This window comes from Nematostella vectensis, chromosome 6, assembly GCF_932526225.1.
Source record: "Nematostella vectensis chromosome 6, jaNemVect1.1, whole genome shotgun sequence".
NCBI classification, from domain to species: domain Eukaryota; kingdom Metazoa; phylum Cnidaria; class Anthozoa; order Actiniaria; family Edwardsiidae; genus Nematostella; species Nematostella vectensis.
The window spans coordinates 12,382,875-12,401,057 of record NC_064039.1 but is presented as its reverse complement, the minus strand read 5'-3'; the positions used below and the strand labels follow the sequence as shown (position 1 = coordinate 12,401,057).

The window sequence follows — 18,183 nt, the reverse complement described above, 5'->3', positions numbered from 1 at the left end:
GCCCCCTCTTGTCGCCTTTCGCCGCTCATCTAACCTCCGCGACATCCTCGTTAAAGCCAAGCTACCTTCCGACCGCTCTCCCACCAACCAACCTCCTGGTGCTTTCCGTTGCGGAAAAAACTGCCTAACTTGCCCCTATATTAGAACCGATGGCCTTACAAGCTACGCATTTTTCTCAACAGGTGAAACACGACCTATAACCTCCCACATAACCTGCAATACTAAAAACGTGATTTATATGATTCAATGTAACCGCTGTAACCTTCAATATATTGGGGAAACTAAACGCAAATTAAAAGAACGCTTTAATGAGCACCGCAGAACTGTAGACTCCCAAGCTCGATCCATACCAACCTACGCCGCTGAACACTTCCTAAAACCTAACCACTCCGCTTCTGACATAGAGCTCATACCTATTGAAAAAATAAGAAATAACCGCGACTCCATCCGCAAAGCAAGAGAAGCCACACTGATAGCTCGCGCTGGCACTCTTGAACCCGGTGGCCTCAACCGGCGTGAAGAAACCGTTTAGCTACTTAGTAATCCACACCACCCTATTTACCATTTTCCATAAGTCACTCTCAATTACTATTTCTACCTTTTGTTAGTTAATCATCAATGAACTTTGTACATATACTAGCTATAACATGCCATTGTAACTCATTTATAACCTGAAGAAGGCAGGTATTGGCCTGCCGAAATATCGTTCTCAAAAACATAAATCTGCGTTGTTGTCGACTTTTTGTTTTAAAGGTTTTATTAATTAATCAACTGTCGACGCAGACCACAAGGTCCGACGCACACCAGCAGATAGAGGCTGTCCGGTGGTTTCTTCCTACGTTAATGAAAATACAATAACTATCTTGAGAATTCCATTTTAATCTCGCAAAATGTAACGCGCGCAGTACTATTTTTTGTTATCAAATACTTTTTTTTCCTGTTAGGTGAAGGCTTCTAACAAAATGCCATTCTGTAATGTAATTAATCTACCAAAAGAGATATATCCACTTGCCAAAAATCAAATGACTACATCTAGGCGATAATTTATTTTTCTTCAGAAACGAACAATTTTTAGCTGGTTGTCAACGGGGTAGCAGCTCCGTGCACATGACCAGGATTTAGTTCGGGTCGGTTTCCAGGCCGTGGTGTTTCGGTGCGCCCGCGATCCTCTCCCATTCCACGGCTGGGCGCAGGGGGTACGAGGCTTTGTCTGGATTAGCCAATCAGAAACTTACCACTCGAAAGTCCGTGGAGGAGCAGAACGCGACGAAACCACGGCTGGAAACCGGACCTAGTCGTTTAGAAGAGCTCCGTAGAGAGAGACCAAAATGCTACAATAGAGTGACCGATAACACACTATTGAAGCAAACATAGCCTTATCAACAGCTGTTTCTTGACACAGAACGAAAAATAGCGAGGATTAGATAGGTTTTGAAGCTATGAATATTTCAAATTCGTTGTTTGTACGCGCACACTATAATGTCGCCATTTCAAATGAGCGCGCGCGGTGTTGCTTTCCCAAGGACAATTTTTGCTCTTGCTTTTGTAGAGAATGGACTCCAAACACTGTCCCAAATATGCCTGATAGCTCTTCAACACTCTTTTGTACTTAAAAAGTTGTCGTACGGCTTTACTTTTAGCATGTTTTCTTCCGGCGGTTACAGAGTTTCGCACTCAATGAATGACGACGACTTGCGCGAGAGCTTGCGAAAAAGGGGCGGAGCGATCCCTTTTATAGCGCGCGTTCGTGTTTGAAGGAGGTCTATTATATCCAGAGGTTTCACTTGTATAACTAATATCCACCATGTACACATACACGGTAACCACAGAAAGTGGTATCCCGAGTTCCAGAGCTTTGTCGCTCCTATAGAAACCCTGGGTTTTTCGAGGATAAAGATACTAAGGGGGAAGTTTCGCGGCAATTGCGCGCATCCACTTAACAAGCCGCGAAGATTGAGACCCGAAGTACCAGCAATCTCCGAAAAAAAAATAATAATAAAACACTTGAAAATAAAACAGCACAACATAAGTGACAAAGCCATTTATCATTCGGAATCATGTCATTCCTAGTAGCACCCCACTTTCTACGTGATATATTCGTTATCAAACGTGATCTAATTGCAAGATATGCAATACCATAATGTAGACTACTTACACACTTCAGTCAACTTACTACAAACATAAAACAATAACTATAACAAAACAATAAAAGGTAATAAAAATAATAAAACAAATAATAAAGTAAAATTTGAAATATGTTCCCTAGGACAATGCAAATTGAAAAATAAACTGAATAAATATGAAAACTGCAACTAATTTTTATAAAATTATGTACTGGGGCTTGTTGCTTCCAATTAAGATAACTGAGACCTTAAACAAGGAGAGCAAATTCATTGTCATCATAGCTAAATCTGTACAGCGTCTTGTTGCTGTCAATATAAATAACAGTATGTCTGCTGTTATTTATAATATATATAACAGTAATATGTCTGCTGTTAATATATATAACAGTAATATGTCTGCTGTTATTTATAATATAAATAACAGTAATATGTCTGCTGTTAATATATATAACAGTAATATGTCTGCTGTTAATATAAATAACAGTAATATGTCTGCTGTTAATATATATAACAGTAATATGTCTGTTGTTGTTTGGCGTACTGCTGGTGCATAATTAGCACTAGGGTTGTTGCTTCCAAGTGAGATAAAGACCTCAAACAAGGAGAGCAAATTCATCATCATCTTCATCATCATCTTCATCATCATCATCCTTGTTGCCATTGTCTCTGTCAAACAATGTTGTCTGTGGTTTGGTGTGCATGTGGTGCACTCATGGAGCAACTTCCGAGTGAGTCAACTTGTGGCTCAAACAAGGAAAGTAACTTTATCATCATCCATATCATCATCATCTTTTTGTCTGTCTGTTATCTGTCGCTGTTATCATCATCATCATCTATGTCCTTGTCATTTGTTGTTTTGTTTTGTGATTTGTACTTTTGAACTGTATGTGTTAACTCCAAGTGAGATACATTGAACCTCAAACTAGGAGAAACATTTCTTGTTCTTCTTTTTTTATTTCTTCTGTGGCGTCAAGAATCAAGTTATAAATGCTATCTGGGGAGCTGGCTAGTGGTGATGTTCTTATTTTTGCCCGACTTTTCCATAATAAAAATTCTACATACTTAACCTTATAATTTATCCCATCAAGGACAAAAATATAGATTGTGTATTGTTCTTGTTGCTGCTGCTGCTGCTTTTCGCTGCTGTCATTGTTAGTTATCTTTTATATTCAATAACTTAAAATTTGCTTTTAAATGTTTGTTTGTTTGTTAAAGGCTGTCCATCTCTCTTAAAACTAAACCAATCATTTAATACCACTTAAAGGCAAAATCTGGTTTAATTGTTGTTGTTTCTTGCTGTTGTTGTCATTGTCATACAATCGCTTTGTGTTTTTATTGTGTTTTGTCATTTAAAGGGTGTTCCTCCAAGGTACTTAACCCTTTACTGTGATCCCTTCAGAGATCTAGGTTTTGTTGCTGTTGCTTTTGCTATTGCATGTTAGTGTTATAGTCTGTAATGGAGCTGTTATTTGTATGTTCTTTGTGGTAGGTATTACCCGAATGTGGCCATAGCTCTTACCACTCCTCGGTTTCTATAATAGAGTATCCACGTTAAATATGTCTTGTCATTTTTGTGCCATTGCTGCATAATGCAACTCTAATGACAGCTTAATTCCCATATAATCTATAGCGATAGGATCCTGTTAATTAAATGTTTGTCATGATTTAAACCTATGACCTTGAAAGTGCAGTAAATAAGCCTGTACATGTCAGCTATAATGAAGTAATAATTGAGACAAAATAAAGAATGGTATAACAAGAAATACATTGCCCTAGAAAAACTTACTGCATTCACTATTACCCTATCATGTCTTTGTCTAAGCAAACGACTCAACAGTACTCTTAACGATGCCGATGCTCTCCTGCAATTGGTCCTCTGTAATGACCAGAGGGGGTGTGAACCTGATTATGTGGTCATGAGTGGGCTTGGCCAGAAGTCCATTATCACGAAGTCGCAAGCATACCTTCCATGCATTACAATCTGTGTATAAAGCCAAGAATTTCAGAATACAGTAGTGCTCATTTACCTAAGAGAACTTCAACTCAACTTCAGAAGTCTACTTAGCCCTTACCCCATGAATCCATTTTCGTTTGAAAATGCAACCTTTTTGTTCCATTTTCAAAAAGATCCGTGTCCACACGAAGCGTTTCCATTTTGATACGACCCGTCCCCCCGAAAACAGAGAAACGCTAAGAAAACAATAAAATGCTCTACAGCGCATGGGTATGACCCACTATTTTGCATGTTTACATCGCATGCGCAATTCGAATCCCGCCATTGTTTTCGAAAGGTTCCGTTTTCGTCCATCCTCACGACACCGACAGGGGATTGTTTTCAAATTGTTTCACTCTGGAGATAGTTTGGAGATCGTTTTCAAATCGTTCCTTTTTCGGTCATCGTTTTCGCGTTTCCATGTCGACGATACCCGCATCCGTAACAAAAAGGTTGCGTTTTCAAACGAAAACGGATACGTGGGGACAAGGTCAGCGGTTATTCAGTAGATTTAATTGCTACCCAGGTTGGACAAGGCAACAACAAGACAAAATTGGTTTTGACATAGTAGCAAATTTCTGGGGTAAACCAAACTATCCACTTGCAATAATGTTGTGGGATTCGAGACCTTATTAGACATGAAATGTGTATGCAATGTACAATTACAAAACAAGAAAAGCGCTTTTGTGCTTAACTAATGCTATAAGTTACAAACTTCCACACCATTTAGATTTGTCAATGTTAAAAGTTTTCTTTAAAGTTTCTGAATAAGACTTAAATATATTTGGCACAAAGTGAGTAAATGTTGGCCAGGTTTCTGCTACTTACCATCTGAAGGCTTGATAACAATTGCGTTCATGAGACCTTTGCCTCTCGCCAGCTCAACAACATTGGGGTTGAGCTTCTGCATTGCTGACAGGAATACTTTGCCAAGTTCAGCAGATCGCTCAGATAGCTTCTCTTCCTCTAAAACCTGATATCAACAGCAACACCTTGACTATTAATAAAGTATAGAATATAGTCTATACAGAAGTTTAAGTTATCCCAGTTTGAGTTGTAGCAAATGTTTGTTTCAGTGCCCTTGGCACTTATATAATTTCTAGAGTTGAGATGGGGCACTATTTCAAAATTCTATTGTTGGATAAGAAAATAAATAATATCTTATGAATGCTAAGAGCCTTGTGTTTGGTTCTTTGTACCCATTTTGTTGATGGGGGGCTTATTTCACAGGGGGTGCTTAATGGGAGTTCGGCACTCAATAAAGCATTTACTGTGGTTAAGATCATTCTTTATAGGTATCTGCTATCTCTTATGGTTGTTCAAATTATTCCCTCTAGCTATCTGCTATCTGTTAAGCTCACCCTCAAGGCCTCCATGGCTACTTTGGCACCGAGCGGATTACCACCATATGTTGAGCCATGCTAGAAAACACACACACAAAATTATAAGTTCAGATATTAGAATGTTAATTTTGACCCATAAGCACAGAAATGTATATAAAATAATGCTAAATAGACAGAAGCATCAAAAAGAGATTACTTTAAAAATTTTAACAAGTTCAATGTCACCAGTTTTGAACTTTTTTTTTGTAAAGTCATTCAGATTGTGTCTTTTATCACTTTATAAAGCCCAATCATGCAAAAAGGTGACTATGAACGAACATTATTACAAATGTGGATGCATGACGAATCGATAATCACCTCTCCTGGTTTGATAGTCAGCATGACCTGATCATCAGCGAGAACACAGGACACCTGCAAAGTAGTAGCCATAATATAAGACTACATTATCTAGAACATATTATAAGCCCAAATGCAGGCAGTACCGGGTATAATCCACCAGAGATTGCCTTGCCGAGAACAACCATGTCAGGTCGAACATTATCATGATCCACACATAGACGTCTGGAAGAAATCACAATAATATCATCATTTTAGTCATTTTGTAAGAACTGTCTATAAAACAACAATATGAGAAGACACAGTTTGATAATGTGGACAGCAAAGAAAATGTAACCAGAACCAAATGTTTTCATACTAAGTGCCAATTCTACTAGGGACCTTACATAAATAGAACAGTGATGGCAGAAAACAATAAACGCAAATAGCCCGACATGAAATGCACTCTGTCTGATAAATTTCAGAAGTTATCACAAAAATGATGATGTCAAAACTCTTAAGTTTCATGGTTTAGCAAGGACTTAGAATTAAATGGTTTAAACCAGACTTCATTGTTTACTATGGAAGAAACAAGCTAATATTTTATCAAAACTTGTTCAGAAGTGAGCACTAAGTATAAAGCATTTTTTCTCATTTTTTCCCCTTGTCAATGAGTTTGTTGTTGCGTACATCCCCTATTTACATACAGCTATGGCTAGTCGCTACACACACAACAACAACAAAAAACATACAAACCCTCTCTCCTCAACATAGTCATTTTCCTCTCAAGCCTCCCACAAAAAACATGATAACCCAATATTAATTACCTTCCAGTCCGACCCAAGCCAGTCTGTACCTCATCTGCAATAAACAGGACCTGTGGGGACAGAAAACAAGGCACACATAAATCTTACATGTAACAGCCTCAGTTCATTTAGGGTTTAATTTACCATTTGAGTAAGAACTGTTTTAACCCCATACCTTAAATTCTTCATTAGCCCAAATATTGCCCAAAGTTTGAGCTATCAAAGTTGAAGGGTGTGTATGGTGTACTTATGGCTAAATGAATTGCTAGCATTATGACTGGTGTACTTGAAGTACTTGTGGGTAAATAAATTCCTCCCAAATGTGACTGGTGTGTGGTCTTGGGAAAGAGCATGGTACTTGATAAAAAGTCTCTTCACAAATTAAAAAACAAGAAGCACTTTGAACTTGTAGGAGGCGAATCTTACATTGTATTTGTCACACAGGTCACGTACGCCCTTCAGGTAACCAGCATCAGGCACTACTACACCTGCCTCGCCCTGGATTGGCTCCACCATGAAGGCTGCAGTATTGGGGTCACTGATAGATTTCTGCCAATATAAAAAAAAATAAACCTTTGAAGTTTGTGTAATTTGAAGCATTTTATTAGCCCTCAGCCAAACTTTTAAGCATGAATAAGTGTAGACCCAGCCTTTTATTTGCATGTGAACTATCACCATCTTGGACTATTCAGGGCCATAGCAGGGGGTAGGGCACTGGGGGCACGTGCCACCCAATATTTAAAAAAAATTCCCCAAGCAGTTCACAAATACTGTAGGGAGCCTCCTTAAACCAGGATTAAAAACTCAAAATGGATAACTTGTCAGTTTTCTGTTCTTTACTTTGTTTCAAAGCCTAAATACTTATTTTAATCACCCCCCCCCCCCCCCACCTTCCCCTAATGTACAAAAAAAACTTTTATGTCTCTCAAACAAAAGTATTTCAATTTGAGGCTAAACTATAGAATTCAGTGCCACATCCAAACTTTTTTACATTTCCATTGTATTTATTTGCATTTCCATTGTATTTATTGCGCCGTTCTAAAGAAATCAAGGGGCAAAGTCCAATTGGCGTTGTATTCTATAGTTGCTCTCAATTTGACATGGCCATATTTTGAGAGATTGAACGCCAATTAAAAATGAACAATTTACCATAAATACCCCCCTGCAAAAAAAACAAATGACTTAAGTACCTCAAGAGCAGCTAAGTCATTGTAAGGCACTAGCGCAAAACCTGGCATAAAAGGGCCATAATCCGTATAACAAGAAGGATCAGATGATGAAGAACAGGCTGCCAATGTTCTTCCCCAGAAATTGTTCTCCGCGAACACAATTTTCGCTTGGTTCTGTGGAACACCTTTCACTTTGTATGCCCATTTTCTGGCGAGCTTGCAAGCGGTTTCTCCCCCTTCAACTCCAGTATTCATTGGTAAAACTTTGTCATATCCGAATAATTTAGTGACGAACTCCTGAAATTCCCCCAAGACGTCGTTATAGAACGCTCTGGAAGTCAGCGACAAGATGCCCGCCTGGTCTTGCAGGGCCTTTACGATACGAGGATGGCAGTGTCCTTGATTTACAGCGGAGTATGCAGCGAGGAAATCGATATATCGTTTTCCCGTTACATCCCACATGTAAATCCCCTCTGCTTTTGCTAGTGCCACTGGCAAAGGGCTGTAGTTATGAGCGCCATACTTTTCTTCTCGTTCAAATACTTGCTCGGGACTGAGTTTGGATGAAAAAGGTGTCGTGGTCGAGAGAGCCCGTAGGCCTACAACTCCACGTGAGAGCGAACGCGCCGAGATTCGAATCATTTTGCAACATATACGATAAATGAAATTTAAAGCAGTTAAACTTTTGAAGGCGTAATTAAAACAACAAAAAGGAGTTAAATTGCTTTTGTTTGTAGCAATTTTATCAACACTCTCTTCTGCTGAAACTCCAGAAAATAAAAGGACTTCACCAGGCGCGCGATGCATTATTTAGGCTGCTTTTTCAATGTCCTGATTGGTCGGTACTCTGGGAGTTGTCACGTGGTCGGGGAGGAAGTCATTTCGATTGACAGGTTTTTTTTCTTTCGCAACATGTACGATAAAAGAAATTTAAAGCACATATGAAAAAAGTTGAACTTTTGTAGGCGTAATTAAAACAAATAAGGAGTTAAATTGCTTTTGTTTGTAACAATTTTAACAACATTCTCTTCTACTGAAACTCCAGAGAATAAAAGGACTTTACCAGGCGCGCGATGCATTATTTAGGCTGCTTTTCCAATGTCCTGATTGGTTGGTACTCTGGAAATTGTCATGTGGTCGGGGAGGAAGTCATTGAGAATGAAAGGGGATTTTTTTTCTTTTCCATATCAAAAGGGAGTTAGTCATACCGTAATGACTAAAACCGTAAATTTTCGGGTCTTCAGGGGGGCGCTTATTGGAGAGGGGGGGACTTATTTCATTTCAGCAAAAAATAAAGCTTCTGAATGGACTGAGAACAAAACATGCGCTTATATATAAAAGTTGAAGAAATAATAAATAAGCCCGTTATGTTATGTGAGCATGTTAGTGTAAGGGGGGGCGCTTATTTGAAGGAGGGCTCCTATTCAAATCATGATAGTAATTTGATTTTTTTTCGCTTAGCTTTGTTTTTGGAAATGAGTGAGAAAGTTTTCTCGCTCATTTTCAAAAACAAAGCTACCCAAAAATTGTGTGGTTACATCAATGGAATAACAATGGGATGAATACCTGTTTGGGCTAGCTTCACAGATTCTCTACTATCTGGTTACTAATGTTTGTATGGCTTTAGGTAATATAGGTTATAATAATAATCATTATAATAATAACAATAATAATAATGGAAAGGGTGTCCATCTTGCAATCATTTTTTCTCCTTCTATACTCCCATAACATATTTTATGTTTTTCGTTATTAGCTTCTTCCAAGAATTAGGGGTAAACTGAATAAAGAAGACAGACCCAGATGTGGCCCACCTGTGAATCAAGATTGCTTTTTGACAACAGAGTCCTTTTATATTGATTTCTATTGAAGATATCTATATTCCCTGGATGGATCCTTGAGTATCCGGATCTCTGTTGAAGTTTTGTTTGTATTTAGGAAGTTTTGGATTTGGGGGTATAATTTCAGGCCACTAGGATGTCATTACACACCAAAGAACTTTTCCTTCCTTCTGACTTTATTGCAATCTCAGATGCTGGATGTTTATCTTAAAAAAAAAAAAAAGAAAACCACAAATCCATAACAATATATCCCACTTCACATTCAAAACAGCTGTTTAAATTCATTTTTGGTAATGTGTTACACCCTTGTAACATCAGCAGCTTTCATTAAACACAGGAACCACAGATAACAACATACATGTCTCACCCTATATTTTTATTGGTAAAAAAAGACGTTTTATCATATTGAAATACTTAGACCGACTTCCCCCCTCATCCAATCACCATATACTGTAAATACAACTCAATCCTCAGAATAATCCAGAAATTTTACATTTTCTTTCATGATAAAATGAAAAGACAGAAAATAACTCTGGGTTTCCTCTGACAATGATGCAATTCAGAGAAGGACATAACACACAGAGCCCATAACTTATCATCATTTTTTTACATTAGATCTTAACAGCATGATTGTATGCATACAAACATTATGTCACAAGTGTGACATACATATTTTGGACAGTGTGGACATCATATTTGGGACGGACCGAGCGTGCCCAATTCCCCTATTTGCAGATAAAACAATGAATCAACTTGGCCCAGTCCCCTTCTTCAAAATTGTTGCTCCGCCCTCCCCCTCTCCCTCCCCTCCCCCTCCCCTTATTAGAACTCCCACATCTGCCCCAGGACAGTGATTTGTATAAAGTACAGGGTCAAACTGGAAATAACCCTTTTCCAATAAATTCATAAAAACAAAAGCATGACAATCACTCACACGTTTTTACATTTTTGAACACCCCCCAAATTCGTGAAATCTGTTTGATTTAGACTATGTTACCTATTCTTAAATTTCATCTCTGTGTCCTACCTCAAGTAATAAAACTATAGTCCTTTATTGAAGAATACTGCATCTAGTGAATCACCATATTTTTCTCTTATTTTGGCTTGTAGTTCTGGCTCAAGATGACTGACAGCAATCGAGCTGTAAATGCATATTTATTGCATAGTGAAATGACAATAATGGTAGCAAAGTACAGTAGAAGAGTGGTTGGAAATTATGACAAAATTAACAGTATAGGCTTCTTAGAAGGGGAGGGGAAGGGGGGTTGTTTACCTACTTAGGAAGCTCATCCTCAGATTACAGTGATACACAGGGTGTGTAATATAAGGAGGGTGGGCTTAATAACATGGAATGAATGAAAAATAAAATGTGATAATGCACTCTCCCTACCCTATCTGCTTGACACATAAATTTTGTGTGAGCCTTTCAGGGGGGGGGGGGGTTGAATAGGGGTATGTAAATCAGCCGATCTGCTACATTTTTGGGGCAAATCCGTGGATCCGCAGATATTTTTAGATCTGCATGGTTTGACAGATAAAAAATATTATCAATTCAAATTCATTTAAAATTTGAAATTCAACCATCAAAGCAGTCAAAATCCGTAATCCACGCCAAAATTGTCAAGAGATCCGTGATCCGCTGTATTTCCAAATTCCGCCAATCCGCTGAACTAATTATCAAAATCTGTAATCCGTGAGCATTTCGGGGCCGAAACCTATTCACCTGCCCCCCCTTCACTATGTCACATCACATACCTCTGTTGTGGGAAGATTGCACAGCATAATGGTGTAGCAAAAACCAGACTGTAACAGGTAAATAATACTCATATTTAAACAGCGGCACAATCAGTTTTAATAGCTGCATGTTATTACTACCCCATATATTTTTTTGAAAAAACCTTGCAGATTGCTATAGGACCAGCCAACATTGTGCTGCTTGTTGCATGAGTTTTTTATGTTGTTGCTAGATGTTGGGCTACTTGGTTCAACATGTTGCATATAGCATTTTATGAGCTGTTTGTGTTGGTCAGCGGTCTGCTGGTCAGCGGCAGACAGCTTCACTGTATGATTGGAGTCTGCCATGTTGGATTGGGAATAAATGTACAGTCACTCATAGCTAGCTCATTACTCGTCCTGTGTACTCGACTTGGTGTCGGAAGTGGGATATGTCGAACCCGAAGAGACCGGAGCTAAAGCTGGCCGGAAATATTGGACCCCAAAAGACCTGTTTTGTTTACTGTCCTATTTTTCTTCTTCTATCATTACTGTTTTTTTTTTGTATGGCTTGTATGGCTTAGGTTTCAGCTTTTGAAACCTTGACTTTCAAATTATCTAAATCAAATATATAACAACCAGCTGTGCAACTAACAAAATCTTTCAAACTTTAAAAAAATGACGATTTAAGTCACAGAAAATCGTCTGGAATAAACTCTTCTTAACAGAATCAGCAAGCTTACCAAAACCCAACTAGGAGAACTTGAATTGGCGATGCAAGCCATGGAAGTCTCTGGATAACAAAAACACAAAAAAACAAAACACAGCAATGTAAAGCAACACTATACCTTAGGAAATCCCAATAATTTACAGTATTTGAGTTATATAATGCAAAAACAACAAGAATAACAATATAATATTATTTCCATTTGAGTCATTTTTAACCATAATTATTTGAGCAATTTATGAAATATGCATTGAATATTAAAAACATAAAGATCGAAAATTATACAGTTTGAAATGGCATCCAGGTCTCTAGCATGATGCAGCTACAGTAGACCATATTTTGATTGAAAAAAATATATACATATATGTCAAAATGAGTTAGAATATTTGATTGAACACAATTAAAAAAATGATTTCTTACCTTCATAAAAGGTTTAGAATCCAAGTGGTTCATAACAAAAGGAGGGAGGACTATAAAGAAATAATAAACATGTACTTTAGAAATCCATTAAGAGCATGTGAATACTGTAGCATATGACTAGAAGTTTCTAATAGAAAGTGAATGGTCCGAGAACGGGACGAACATGTTTCAGGGGTTCTCAAAAAAGACCGCTGATCAGCATGATATCTAGTCCAGACCTGGCACTCTCGTTGCGCTTGACATTCTGGCTAGCGTGAAAGAGGGTCCAGTATTTATTGCATGCGCATGCGCGAAAATACACCGCATATATGCAGTGTGGCATGGCTGCTTAAGTTCAAGATGGCTGCAAAAGGGACAAGCGAGGGTTTATTTCAGAAATAATATGCTGATTTTGGTCGTGGGTAAATACTTCGTTTTCAATATTTTCTGAGAACAGGACAGATGATAATTAGAGTCTGGAAAATATATCAATCAAAGAGCTTTTCCGTTTTTGTTATTTTCACACGCACGCTTTAGGCAACAGCGTCATTTCAAACAAGTGCACGCTTTTTTGGAATTTGATTTTTAATCATATTTATCGCGTTTTTATAGAAAACAAATCCCAAGTAGTTCGCTGATATTCCTTTACATGTACAAAACATTATTTTCAACTTAGCGATGATCGATTTTCGGAGCTCTGCACTCGACAAGGTCTAGCGGGAAGCGACCCATCTTAGGCACGTCCGTTATTGCGTGCGCTGGTATTTCAACTTTTGGAGTGAAGATTGCTGATTGGTACATGTTCGCGCAAACACATGAAATAAATACTTTACCCTCTTTAACGCGAGCCAGAATGTTGAGCGCAAAGAGAGTCCCAGGTCTGGACTACATGATACCAAAAAAAACAAATAAGCCGACTGGGAAGCCTGTGGTGTGGACACGAAAAATTGCATCCACTATATGAAACTCGCGCATGCGCTAAAACACCGCTGATCGATATGAAATCAATATACAGTACAAATCAGCCGACTGGGAAGCCTATGGTGTGGACATGAAAAATGCACTATATGAAACTCGAGCATGCGCTATAAAACACAGATCAGCATAAAATCAAAATACAAATCAGCCGACTGGGAAACCTGTGGTGTGGACACGAAAAATTGCATACACTATACGAAAATCGCGCATGTGCTAAAAAGACCGCTGACGTAATAACACGTCATAAAATGCAATCCTTATCTTCCAGTAAGGATGATACCTTTTTCTTGTTTATTCCAGGTAGTTTTGTGCAAAAGTTCCAAAACATCTATCAGAATTGAGGATTCCTAGCTTCCTCTACAGGCAACTCTTCTATACTCTGTAATGGCCTTTATTCAGATTTATGGGATACCTGTGCTTGCAATTTTAGGACATGGGATACTGGTAACTAGGGGAGGGAGGAGGAGAAAAAAGGGAGTGCCTGCCATATATCGAACAGTTGGGACATGGCGTGTCACCTCAGTGGACACGACACGTCGCCTACCTGACCCTTAATTTGCGGAGGAAAAAACATGGCATGCGAAAGCGAAGATTCTACTTCAAAGCGAACTCATTCCGATATTTCAAGATATGTCAAAAGCCATTTGCTAGTATGGGATACAAAAAAGGTTTTCGGGAAGTTAATGAAAAGAAAGGATCCATAGATTCTAAAAAGTGAATTCGATGCTGAATGTTTGCCTTCACCGACGGCAACGTGATCGAGCTCAATCAGCACTGTTCTGTTGTCTTTTATTGACCATGTAAACGTGACTGCTTTCAGCTTGGTTTAGGGTTTTCACTTCAATTGAGACTTCGCCGTCTCGGTTTTCACTTCAATTGAGGCTTTGCCGTCTTCGGTCTTTAGCGTTCCAAGCACACGAAGCATAAACCCTGAATTTCGGAGCAACTGCACACCTTGATTACTATAGAACGGCGCAATAAATACAATGGAAATGCAAATAAGTTTGGATGTGGCCATGAATTTTGAAAGTTGGCGAATTCCTTCGTCTCTGTGAGGGACTCAATAAAACGATCCATATTGACTCCGAATGTCCTAGTTCATGGATGAATTTCTACTCTTCCTCCCGGTTAGTATCATATTCTTTACAAATTCCTAATTACCCTCCCATAGATGGTAGAAAATGTCATGCGTAGTGCCACATGCGCAGATGTCATTCAGTGTGTCAATATATGGTAGGCATCTCTATCTTTTCTTTCTTTTTTTTTTGCCTCCCTCCCCCCTGCGTTATTTTTCTCTTCTATTCGCCACAGGAATCCCGCATTGAAAAAAGAACGCTTTTTTCTTTCCGTGAGAAGAGATGCCTGAGGAGGAGTCTAGAGGATTCCCTAGCCACTAGAATTTGGAAGTCTGTCCAATAATAATTTTTTTTGGGATACTCACACATTCCAGGTGCTGCCATGCCTATTCTTGAGAAAACAACACTAGCAATAGCTTTCCTTGCTGCCGCCTGTCAATCAAGTAATGGAGTCAAACTAAAAAATAACTTGTGATATTTCTCTCAAATGTTAAAATAGGTAAAATAAATTACACTAATTTACCTTAGATTCTCCTATTCTGTTCCCATCTTTATCTGTGATGGGGATTCCATGAAAGATTTCTCTGGAGGCAACAAAAATAAAATATAAGAAAGAATGTCACAATTTTTTCTTCAACACAAATATTGCAAAAGATAGGCCTGTGAAAATGTGACTGTGGCCACGGACTGACAAGAATATTTGACTTTGCAAAGGGGGTCTGTATATAGAGGATTCACTATGTAAATGGAGCATATACCTTTGACGCATGAATGGGATGTTGACACAGTTTGCAGCTGCAACTGCTGCAAATGGTACAAATCTTCCGATGAGGGGAGGAGCCCCCTGCAACAAACAGCACTTGATAAGCATTTTAAGATAAGTATAAGTATAAGATAAAAATTCTCTGAGATCTACAATCCACTGTGGTTGTTTTCTAGAGGAACAGCTTTTGAGGAATGTACTATAATTATGAATTTCACCAATTTCAGGGCTTAAATTCTCCACTGTAGTTACTCCTATGCAATTACATACCCTTGTTGCATAATTTAATCCAAGTGCTACAGTTATAGCTCCACCAGTTGCAAGTGCATATGCTATAGATAACTCCCTGCAAACAATAGAATTTTAAGTTAAACAAAACAGATCTGTACATGCCATGTCGATGCTACAACTAATCCTATGGAATGTTAGTCATTTATACTGGCTTACTTGTTTGTGAGCAGGGAATCTCCACTTCTGTTTGTATAGTTAACTACTGCATTAAAAGATTGGTTAATCCATTGCCAAAATAATACTGCTGGGGTAGTCCTAAAATAAAAGTGTAAATAGTTAAAGGAATGACATAATGGTCTTTTACAGTAATCAATTGATTAAAGATAATCACACAACTTCAAACTTATAAAATACTTTAGAATGCACGAGCCTTGTAGGGCATGCTTTTATAGCCATCACACATCACATCACATCACACATCATCTTTTAAATACTTATAAAATATACATTCAAAATTGTCTACAAAAAGCAAGCAAGCACATGGCAAACAACATAAATGCACATGACTATTATACAACAAACCGGCCTTATTCATTATCCTGGTATAGATATTTGTGAAGCATAATTCACATTGTAGATACCATTAATGACTTGAATTATCAAGAACACACTCGGATTGGAGATCCAAAAATCTAATGTTACTGCTAGACCATCAAAAATAATCCTATTGTATAATTCACACTAGCACTTATGCAGTCGGATAGAAAAAAATATGTGGTTAAAAAAGGGATACTCCACTCACTTTAGGTGTATAGAAGGTCGATTGTATTATTAATTACAATTCAAATCAATTCAAAAGGCCAAAATAGTCATGATCAATGATACAAGGGTCTCCTACCTGTAAAAAGTCATCATACAACCAGTAATGGTCATATTCATAGGGACTTGTGCTGACATCCGTCCCAGAATAAACATAGTCTCCCCAGTATCAGGGTGATATGCAGATTCATATGTCTTCTTTGCCCACCAAACTTGCTCATCCGAGGTGCCCTTAGGCTCCTCCCCTCGTCTATAAGAAAAGTAAATTAAAAATAATATTACCGGTACCAACCTTGTAGTGGAATTTGTTGTCCTGTAGGATTCAAATCCATTTCTCGTTTGGGAATAGTGACATGGCAAATGATGGAACACTAAAAACTTGAAAGCCACTGATTGGTTTAGATGGTTGATTGACTTTATGGTCTGTATCCCCTTTTTGTCTTCTTATGTCTCAGCCTTGTCATAATGATCTCAGAGATGTGGAGGTGTTGTGCAAGGACAGCTTGGCTGACATAGTATCAAAGCATAAAAGTGCTTTAAGTGTAGACACTTTTGGACTAACCTGTACTTAATCAAGAGCTGTTTGGATTCCTCAAGCTCTTTAGCTGAGCGTAGAATGTTCCTTGGATCTGTGACGGTGAAAAAGTGCTTGGCCCTTCCCATATAAGTGCTTTGGTCATATCGGGGTTTATCCAGATCAATTCTGCCACTAGGAAGCCTTGCCGACTCCATTGTAATTATTCTAGATCTTTTGTTTCTGGAAATGAATTGACAGGTTTATATAGATAAGAAGATGGAAGACTACAGTTCTTTGAGCCTTGCTGCAGATTAATTAGAATTTAAAGTTACATTGTCACCAGTTTACTTCCAGAGGGTTGACAGAAACCTAAACTGGAAAGAGACAAAAGAATCTTTTAGAATCTGCAACTATTACACATGCCATCCACTCTAAATTATCGGTCACATCCTAAAAGACACTTCCAATAGACACACAGCTTTCACAATTTTGAAATGTTTTTTTTTTTTGCATTTTCCGTCAAAACTAATCGGAAGAGAAACAATCAGTCTTAGTGGATATTCAATAGTTTATGCACACAAAAAACGATTCTTACTGAAATTTAAATTTTGAAATACAAATAGTTTAAAGACTATAGGACTATTTTATATAACCTACCCTATCCTATAACAGACAGAATTTTTCAGGAATTCGTTTTACATCGGTAGATTCAAGTCAAGGTAACACGATCGACAAAGTACAAATGGTAGTGTATGAAGTAGTTTCAACTTGTTTCACCAAGCGAATACAAGATTCATAAGTGAGATGATCTCATTTTGCAAGCGTTCTTTTTACAGTGTTAACAGTTAGTAATTCGAATGATGCACGAACAAATTCTTAACGTTATTGCTATCCATTCCACAACATTCTAAACAGGTTCTAAGCCAGGTAGGTAAGAGACTGTATAAAAAGAAGCCGGTTACGGTTAGATGTAAACATTTATGTGCATCGCAGATGTAATTCCACGTGTGAATGTTCAGCGAAGTTAAGACCGATTTTGCTAAAAATAAGAATCTAGACCACAATACCACCCTACCTTACATCAGTGGGATTGAAAGGCCCTATAGAAGTGTGAATACTAACCGTTTGCGATATTAATCGCCAAGACGTTCGGCGAGATAGTTATAACTTGAAGATGTTACACTACCACGTGATCAGTACAACCGGTTTTACGTGCCCAAAGCCCGATGAGTTATGGGTAGAGGCAAACCCCCAACAAACCCCCCCTATATCAACCAATCATGAGCCAGCAATAAGCGCAGGGCCTGTACCCTGGTCCCAGAGCCTCGAGCGTCTCTCTATTCAGCGTCTCTCTATTCAGTGACCGAATAGAG

At 38.3% G+C, this 18,183-nt stretch overlaps 2 protein-coding genes across 8 annotated transcripts; both read right to left on the bottom strand.

The window, feature by feature from the left end:
* Window positions 1-3,078: 3,078 nt before the first annotated feature.
* Window positions 3,079-8,515, bottom strand: LOC5521039 (ornithine aminotransferase, mitochondrial). Its single transcript, XM_001640693.3, has 8 exons — window positions 7,771-8,515; window positions 7,007-7,129; window positions 6,602-6,651; window positions 5,942-6,020; window positions 5,817-5,870; window positions 5,478-5,537; window positions 4,945-5,089; window positions 3,079-4,104 (listed from the first exon to the last, which is right to left on the bottom strand). Exons 1-8 carry the CDS (start codon window positions 8,389-8,391, stop codon window positions 3,941-3,943), a joined length of 1,296 nt encoding a protein of 431 aa, XP_001640743.2. The 5' UTR covers window positions 8,392-8,515; the 3' UTR covers window positions 3,079-3,940.
* A 951-nt stretch (window positions 8,516-9,466) lies between these two features.
* LOC5520933 (sideroflexin-1) lies at window positions 9,467-18,082 on the bottom strand. 7 transcript variants are annotated; one of them, XM_048729468.1, is made up of 13 exons: window positions 17,933-18,082; window positions 16,856-17,050; window positions 16,373-16,543; window positions 15,691-15,789; window positions 15,514-15,589; window positions 15,239-15,324; window positions 15,004-15,064; window positions 14,846-14,912; window positions 12,448-12,497; window positions 12,044-12,093; window positions 11,343-11,390; window positions 10,615-10,728; window positions 9,467-9,793 (listed from the first exon to the last, which is right to left on the bottom strand). In XM_048729468.1, exons 2-12 carry the CDS (start codon window positions 17,023-17,025, stop codon window positions 10,629-10,631), a joined length of 978 nt encoding a protein of 325 aa, XP_048585425.1. In that variant the 5' UTR covers window positions 17,026-17,050; window positions 17,933-18,082; the 3' UTR covers window positions 9,467-9,793; window positions 10,615-10,628. The 7 variants fall into 7 exon arrangements, with proteins under 7 accessions (XP_048585425.1, XP_048585421.1, XP_048585423.1 ...); XM_048729464.1 differs by lacking the exon at window positions 9,467-9,793 and adding an exon at window positions 17,143-17,184 and having other exon boundaries at window positions 9,943-10,728; window positions 17,933-18,009; XM_048729466.1 differs by lacking the exon at window positions 9,467-9,793 and adding an exon at window positions 17,143-17,179 and having other exon boundaries at window positions 9,943-10,728; window positions 17,933-17,951.
* Window positions 18,083-18,183: the final 101 nt, after the last annotated feature.